The 9,414-nt window shown below is 35.4% G+C and overlaps 1 protein-coding gene across 1 annotated transcript; it reads left to right on the top strand.

Moving 5' to 3' along the window:
* The first annotated feature begins 2,248 nt into the window (after window positions 1–2,248).
* Window positions 2,249–8,888, top strand: LOC131948795 (zinc finger protein 431). Its single transcript, XM_059310481.1, has 2 exons — window positions 2,249–2,571; window positions 5,694–8,888. The coding sequence occupies exon 2, from the start codon at window positions 5,710–5,712 to the stop codon at window positions 8,191–8,193; it is 2,484 nt and encodes an 827-aa protein (XP_059166464.1). The 5' UTR covers window positions 2,249–2,571; window positions 5,694–5,709; the 3' UTR covers window positions 8,194–8,888.
* Window positions 8,889–9,414: the final 526 nt, after the last annotated feature.

Raw genomic sequence — 9,414 nt, 5'->3', positions numbered from 1 at the left:
CACCAGCCCCAATGCAGCTCCAATGGTCATTGTAAAGAAGAAGAATTGCGAGATCCGATTATGTTGCGATTACAGGAGGCTGAATGGCATAACCCGGAAAGATGCGTTACCGCTGCCCAGAATTGATGAAACTTTAGATGCCCTGACTGGGTCGACCTTCTTCTCATTGCTGGACTTAGCCAGTGGCTACCACCAGATTGCCATGGCTGAAGAAGACCAGGAAAAGATGTCCTTCGTAACGCCCTTTGGTCTGTACCAGTGGACCAGAATGCCCATTGGTCTATGTGGAGCAGTCCAGACTTTTTCCAGATTGATGCAGGGGGTGAAGGGTGAGCACATCATGAGAATCATGCTGGCCTATCTGGACGACATCTTGATATATGCCCCAGACTTCACCTCACACCTGGCCAACCTGCGCACGATACTCGCACGGCTGAGGGATATCGGCCTGAAACTTAGCCCTGAGAAATGTGTATTTGGGGTGGAGAGCGTGCACTACCTGGGACATGTGGTGTCCAGTACTGCCAGGCATGTGACCGCTGCCTGCATGCCAAAATGGCTGGTCTGAAGGTGCACCAACCTAAGGATCATCTTTTAGCCACCATGCCCCTAGAGGTTGTGGCCATCGACTTCACCCTGATGGACAAAGCGGCAGATGTGTTGGTACTCACAGATGTGTTCACAAAGTGGACTGTCGCTGTTCCGACTAAAGACCAGACTGCCAAGACCGTGGCGAAGGCCCTGGTCCTGAACTGGATAGTTCACTACGGTGTCCCTAGGCGACTACACTCTGACCAGGGCAAATGTTTTGGGGCAGCCGTCATACTTCAACTGTGCGACCATTATGGTATACAGAGGTCCAGGACAAGGTAACGGCCAAGCAGAGAGGTTCAAGCGGACACTACACGATCTGCTACGGACCCTACCTGTGGACAAGAAGAAAGACTGGCCTCGGTACCTGTCCGAGCTTGTCTTCCTCTACAACACGACATGACACACGTCTACAGGTTTCTCCCCGTTCCAGCTTTTGTTTGGACGTGAAGCAGAGATACCTCTAGAGATACCAAGCCCCTGCGTCCAGTAGTGGTGGTGCTGGGGATTACCTCTAGCAACACATAGCACGATTGGCCAGCCTACACAATCTGGCGCAGGAGAGGCTACAAATGGAGGCAACCAGGACGGACAAACAGATCAGCAATAGGCCAGTAGCTGAACTAGTCACAGGCGACCTGGTCCTGTTGAGATAGCACCCCCTTGGCAGACACAAAATGGAAGACCTATATGGCACAACCATATTATATGTGGTGGTCGAAGTGCCCCCGATCACTGGCGGGTGCTATGCCATCAAGAAAAGGGATAGACCCTCCGGCACCCGCAGGGTGGCCAGCACCCACATAAGAAGATATGTGCCTCCCAAAGCTCAGACGCTCTCCCCAAGGCCGGTGAAGTTAAGTCCACCGGCAGCTCCAAGACGCAGACATGTAGTTTATACAGTATCAATACCGGGACCCCGAGCAACAGTTAAACCCGGTAACCCCACAGTACCTGGCACACCTCTGAGCAGGTCAAACATGGAGCGCACCCCCCCCCCCCCCAAGTAGGCTAGATTTATAAATGTACCATGTGTGTTGAATTCAGAGGCGTAGACACTACTAGACTAGTACAATAATGCTTAATTGCTGCATGAAAAGAAATCTTGTGATTTGCATAGATGTGCCGACCAAAAATATTTTTTAACAAATATCATTGTTTAAAACTGTGAGTTTAAAAAGTTTCCAAAAAAGGCGCTACTTTGCTGAAAATGGCCAGAGGGGGAGCGGCCGCTCCCCCTGCTCCCCCCCCCCCCCTGCGTACGCTACTGGTTGAATTGTGTAAAATTTCATTTTTGTAAAAGTTTTATGTTTCATATGAACTCCACGTTTATGTAAGATATGTATTGTTGTGAAAGTTTTTATTGGTTCTTATGAACACATCTGATGTAAGTTTTTTATTGGTTCTTATGAACCCTAAGGTTGGAATTTTTTTTATTTTACTTGTTTGAACTGTTACCCTGGCATTGGCATTTTGTTATACTAGCTATAGTACTTTGTTTTTTATTTGGCTTGCGGTGACCACAAGCTGTAAGGGGCGTGTATGTGAGCGGCTGGAGTGTTGTTATTATTATTTTATCTATAACTTAAAATGGCGAATGTATCGTTTCGTTTCATCTCGTAAACTGTTCGTTCTTTTTAGTTATGTAGTCCTGTATAATGGCGCTGCTGTATAATTGTTTATGTTGCTGTCTACGATTAGTTTGTATATATTTTGTTTATATTGTTGTCAATGTTTGTATAAAGTATCTTTTTGTATAATTCTGTCGTATGTTTCATGGCGTGTTGTTTGCTATCTGTGAATTAGGGACTATTTGTTTACGTGTAGTCTGCGAGGTGTGTGGAAGTCAGTTTCCGGCAGATGTTGAAGGAACAGGAAGGTTGTCTGTGTGTTTAGAGAGCCTAGACTCTCCGGTACAGCAGAAGTCGGCACCGCACCATCTATATTTTTAACTTTCTCAAATCATTTCTATTAAGCTTGGTAAGCTAGTTACTCATTTGTAAAATAGTTGAGATTTTTGTAAACACTAAGTAATTATTAGGCCGCCTCATTGCTTAGATGGCTGGATTGACCTCTGACCCTGAAACGTCACGCGTCGTTTTCTGACGGTTTTTACGTTTATTTTAGGGGTCCTATCCACGACAAATGAAAAAGCTGTTAATCTCGCAAATTCTTATCATTATTTTAACACAAGATGCTAATAATATGGATAATATGCCTTAGAATGCCAGAAAAAATCGCTAGAATTGTAGTTGTAAATAATGAGAGGATTTCTAGTGGAGCACTCTCCGTATAAACTGAACCGCGGCCAAAAACGACCGTATAACCTGGAAAACGGCCCGTATAACAGTAGATTAATATATAATTGAGATATTTACCATGTATATTTACAGTATTATGAATGATCTTTACCAAAAATCCAATTACCCCGTAAGTAACCATGAGAAAATTTCTCTCTGCTATTTTTAGTAACGTTGCGTCATTGTTACGCTAGTTGCCAGACAGAAACAACTAGTTTTTGTTTTTTACGGAATGAACTGTTAAGTCTAGTATTTTTATTATAATTCAATTGTAGCATGTGCGGAAAATTATGGACATTATTATTGTATTAGTAATTTTATTAGTATATTGATTTTTTCTTCACTGTGGGCCAACAGTTGCATTCGTGACCGGTGGTTAACCTCGTCAACGCTGCGTGGCCTATTCGTTTATATAATTAGTGATGCTCGTTCAGTGGCCTTTTTCAGAGCTAGGCCTAATTACGGGCGATTTTTAGACTTAATTGATCGGCCGTTAGCCTTTTTCATTGCTGCGTATTTAAAAAAAAAATGCTCGTTCAGCGGCCTTTTTTTTTTTTTGGCGCTAAATAATCTGTTTACGGGCATTTTAAGCGTTTATTTATTTTTTTTTAAGCTAGACATAGACAGATCTAGTTAAAAAAAATAATCTAGCATGCCTGATATGGAACTTTAAAAAAAAAATGACCGAACTTTTTAAAAAATGTCCAGAAGTAGGGAAGTAGGTCTGTTTTTCAATTTGCTTGAAGAAGGGGGGGGGGAAGAGAGAGTGAAGTGAAGACACCGACCATCTCGTGTACGCGTGTTCATTCTATGACGTGTACTATAGGCCTGCTGAAGTCACGGTGACCCCGTGACCGTGGTGGGATTTTTCATCCATGGGATAGTAAACGTAAGCAAGCAATCACGCGAGTGACGATGTTTGGAGATTTTATTTTTAAAAAAAATCACATACGTCATGCTTTCAAGATGAAAAAAAAAATGTAATGTAAAAAAAAAAAAAAAAATACACTAATACCATGTATGAACCTCAGCTGCCACACTGTTAATTTATAAACTATCATAACTATTACTATCATATCATTTTAAGCATATTTATTATTTAAAATTAGAAAATTAGAATTTGAAATAAAAATATTTATTATGGTCATTTGATTTATGCAGGTGTTCATTATTTCATAAAATGGTATGAATAACATGTAGAGTAGAACTTAATAAATAATAAAATAACTAGATCTAGTTTTATTATCAACCAGTTGCTTTTTGTTATTTTCCGGTGAGTAAATTACCTAAGCTGACGCAATTACCATGGCGGGAATGAAAAGCTCGTGGACACGAGTCCACGACGTAATGTTATGCCGGTCCAGGAGTAAGAATGCTGTTTCCTCGTTCATTTTCCATTTTAAGATAATTTTTAAATTCTCTCTTTTTTTGTCAACCGAGTAAGCTAGATATTTAAATGTGGTGTCAAATGTTCTCTTAAGGGGTAAGGAAGTTAATGGTGTATTTAAAATAACAGAATATTTTATTTTAAAAAATCCATAATTCAACCTAGTAATTATCATATAAAAATTATTACTTAAATAAGTAAAATTAATATTATTGTGTTGGGCTTTCAATCAGAAATGGGTAGGCTAAAAGGATATAAATCGTTTTGCTGCATAGCATAGTAAGTGTAGGACTACTGAAAAGAAATAGATCTATATCTGGCAAAGCTAAAAACATGAAAATAATTCAGTGCTTAACAGCAGATCTAGACCTATGTAGATAATAGTATTTAAAAACATAACATGACCGCTGCAACTGCTATCAATATAATATAATGTTTAATAATTTGGAATCTTAGATCAAATAAATATTGTTTTCAAAAGTTTATTCGAAATAAAATTTCCAAACATCGTCACTGTCATGATTGCTTGCCTTACGTTTACTATCCCGTGAGTGGAAAATCTCAGCAGGCCTAAAGCATACGTCATAGACGTTCACACAAGATCGTCTGTCTTTACTTCTCTCTTCCTCCCACCCCCCTCAAGCAAATTGATTTTTTTTTAAGTCCACGTAGGATAAACAATATAGACTTAGACGCATGCTAGACAGCTAGGCCTAAAGGTTAAAGGACAGTTTGATTTAGCTAGGTTGCTGCTAGATCTAGGATTATCATCTGACCTCACAAACTTTCCTTGACACTACACTGTACTGTTTTTTTTTAAAATGTACTAGATTCTTAGGTGTTGAAATAATATAGAGAGCTAAATACATTTTAACTCGATCTAGATCTATGTCAACATTAAATTGTTACCACGGAAAAAAAATCGGGCAGTCCTGATATCTGTTTTTTGCGGCCAAGTTTATTTTAGGACAGTACTTCTGGTTTTTATCATGGATATACATGCACCAAAGATAAATTGATACCTTTATGATAAGCAAGCAGGGTTGTAGCAAGTATATTTGAACTGTTTTTGAACCCCTATACCACAACAGGAGAAAATTAGGCCTATTGATTGATATAATATTTTTTTAGTGTAAACCCTAGCCTCTGATCATAAGCCTATACAAGAATATATATAATTGTATGTATTTAATATTGTTATTGTTCTAATACAAGCAAATATATAATTATTAAACCTTTAAAAAATATTTAGGCCTAAAGTAATGGATCTCTCCACATCTTATGAAGAGAGTTACTGAAAGTTAAAACCTTTTTAAATATTATTCTTGTAGATGTATTAAAATATAGATATTTTAGGGGGAAAATGTTTTAAAATTTTTTTTTGTTCATATGTATTTTTATTTTCTCTTTTTTAGCCATCCATTTAAATTTATGCAGAACAGACTGGGAAAATCAGCCATGTCTTTACAAAGTGCACTTGTGGTTAAACAGGAATCAAATGACCAAGCAATACAATTTATGGATTTAAAATCTTGTGTAACATTGGCAATTTCAACTTTAGAAGATGTGAAACCAAATTTATCAAATTTAATTTCAACTTCAAATGTTATAAAACTAAAAAATTCACCTTTTGAAGACAAGTCAAATGAAAAAGTTGCATTTTCAACTTCAGATCAACACTCAGATGAAAGACTATCTTATTCTAAAGATATGAAACCAAATGTTTCAACGGAATTTTTAAGGTGTGATGTTATGAAAAAGGATATCTTAACTTTTTCATCATTTAAGGTTGAAAACGAAAATAGCTTAGATGTTAAAAGACAGCTTGAATATTTACCAGATTCTGATGCTTTTATTGAAAATTTTAAAGTTTTAAAATCAGATCTTCATCATGATTTAAAAGAACTCAAGGAATTGCATAAAGAAGTTATTGATAATTTTCCAACAATGTATGAATTCAGGGATAAGGAACTGAAGACATATAAGTGTGATATGTGTTGTCAAAGATTTACTCATTTTCATCATATTACACAACATATGAAAACTCACTTAGGAAAGAATTTGTTTGGTTATGATATTCATCAGCAACAAGGTGCTATGAATAGTCATGTAAAACAGCTTAAGAAAATGAACAAGACGTTTTCTCTGCATAAATTACATTCTGAAGACAGATGCAATGAATGTGATGTGTGTCATAAAAAGTTCACTGTGAAGACTCAGTTATCTGAACATAAAAATACACATTCTAATCTCAAGCCATATGAATGTGATGTGTGTCATAAAAAGTTTGTCAGGCAGTCTTGTTTATCTAAACACAAAATTATTCACTCTGGACTAAAGCCACATGAATGTGATGTGTGCCATAAAATGTTTGTTCAGAGGTACAATTTATCTAGACATCAAAAAACTCATTCTGGGCTTAAGCCATATGAATGTGATGTGTGTCATAAAAAGTTTGTTCAGAGGTACAATTTATCTAGACATCAAAAGACTCATTCTGGGCTTAAGCCATATGAATGTGATGTGTGTCATAAAAAGTTTGCTTATAAATCTAGTTTATATACACACAAAATGATTCACTCTGGAAATAAGCCATATGAATGTGATGTGTGTCATAAAAGTTTCAAGCGTAAATTTTATTTATCTCAACATAAAAAGATTCATGCACAAATAAGGCCACACGAATGTGATGTGTGTCAAAAAACTTATGTTCGAAAAGTTGATCTGTCTCAACATAAAAATGTTCATTTACCAATTAGACCACATGAATGTAATGTGTGTCATAAAAGGTTCACTCTGAAGAAAAGTTTAATTACGCACAAAAATATTCATGCTGGAATTAAACCACATGAATGTAATGTGTGTCATAAAAGGTTTATACAGAAAGTTACTTTAAAAAGTCATAAAAATAAACATTTAGGACACAGACCATACCAATGTGACTTGTGTCATAAAAAATATACTGAAAAGTGTGTCTTATCTAAACATATAAATGTTCATCTTGGACTGAAGCCACATAAATGTGGTGTGTGCCATAAAATGTTTAGTCAGCAAAGTTCTTTATCTATGCATGAAAAGATTCATTCAGGAGACAAAAGACATGAATGTGATGTGTGTCATAAAAAGTTCACTGTGAAGACTCAGTTATCTGAACATAAAAATACACATTCTAATCTCAAGCCATATGAATGTGATGTTTGTCAAAAACGTTTCAATCTTAAATTCTATTTATCTGAGCATAAAAAAACTCATGAAAAACAATATGAATGTGATGTGTGTCATAAAAAGTTTGTCAGGCAGTCTTATTTATCTAAACACAAAATTATTCACTCTGGACTAAAGCCACACGAATGTGATGTGTGCCATAAAATGTTTGCTCAGAGGTCCCAGTTATCTAAACATCAAAAGACTCATTCTGGGCTTAAGCCATATGAATGTGATGTGTGTCATAAAAAGTTCACTGTGAAGAATAGTTTAATTATACATAAAGATATTCATGCTGGAATTAAACCACATGAATGTGATGTATGTCATAAAAAGTTTAGACAGAAAGGTAATTTAGAAAAACATAAAAATAAACATTTTGGACACAGACAATACCAATGTGATTTATGTCATAAAAAATTTACTGAAAGGTGTGTCTTATCTAGACATTTATATATTCATATTGGACTGAAGCCACATAAATGTGGTGTGTGCCATAAAGAGTTTAGAGAGAAATGTTCTTTAACTATACATGAAATGATTCATTCAGGAATTAAAAGACATGAATGTGATGTGTGTCATAAAAAGTTCATTAGGTTAAGTAATTTATCTGACCATAAAAATACACATTGTGATGTTTGTCAAAAACTTTTCAATTGTAAACGTGATTTATTTCAACACAAAAAAACTCATGTACATGAGAAACCATAATAAAAACACAAAATTATTCACTCTGGGCTAAAGCCACATGAAAAAAACATAAATCAATTCACTCCAGAAAAAAAAAATGAGTGTGATGTGTGTCATAAAATGTTTTCTAGGAAATCTTCTTTATCTACCCATCAGAAGTCTCATTCAGGAAATTAGCCACCTGAATTTGATGTTGGTCATAAATTTCTTATTCACAAGGATCACTAATGTGTTTATGATAAAATGCTGAATTTTGTGCCGAGGTCACAATGTGAATACAGAAAACATGACTGAATTTGATGTTTGTCATAAAAAAAAATTCTCATTGTCGTTAAGTGTTGCATACATGATATAATCCTCATCATAGTATAATTTGTTCTATACAAATATATTGGTTATCTAAGAATTTTATTTTAAATATATATATGTATATATATATAGGAATACCTCCTCATCAGATGGCAAGGTTATTGACCTCCATAGTCTTAATGATGAAAATTGTAACTAATCTAACAGGAATCTATTCATGTAAAATCTAAGTTGGTTATAGGGTTACCATTTTTTTATGTGTCAGATAACATGCCATACTTGTGTTCTAAACCTCTTTTGTATTCATTTATATAAAAAAGCAAAGAATTTTTTTTTTTTACAAATGATTTTTCTGTAAAATATTTTTTACATAACTACATTATGATTTAATAAATTATGGACATATTCATATGTACTCTGTGTATTAAGTATTGTGTAAACATAGTTTTACAATTAATAATAAGGTCTAATGGCATTCAACGTACTAACAACCACAGCTGTAATATACACTCGGTGACAGTATCCAACAATCCTAATATATAAAAACCTGTGTACGCACTTCTCTCTCTCAACATATTTTCTGAGGTTATGAGATCAGTGAAGGGACAGAGTAGCCTAGACTGTTAACTCGTTAGTCTCAAGTTTGAAACCACGTTCTACTTCAAGTCAATAGACCATCCCTCAGTCCACACAGCTCTGTTAAGGGTTATTGCCTAATAGACCGTCAGTTTTGGAGGGGAAATTTACCTTTGAGAACATAAGGTTAAGCAATATATGGAGCACTATAAGATACAGCTTTTTAAAAAAAAAGTTATATGTTGGATGTATTAAATATATTAACTAAACTGTATTAATGTATATAATTATATTATAATTTAGTTTTAATTTTTCCAATAGGTATTGGTAGCTTGGGTTATATTAAAACAAGTGTAA

The sequence above is a fragment of the Physella acuta genome, unplaced genomic scaffold (assembly GCF_028476545.2).
Source record: "Physella acuta isolate Inbredline_101_S28 unplaced genomic scaffold, ASM2847654v3 ptg000661l, whole genome shotgun sequence".
Lineage (NCBI taxonomy): Eukaryota > Metazoa > Mollusca > Gastropoda > Physidae > Physella > Physella acuta.
The sequence above is the reverse complement of the archived record's forward strand: the minus strand, read 5'-3'. Positions and strand labels throughout refer to the sequence as shown.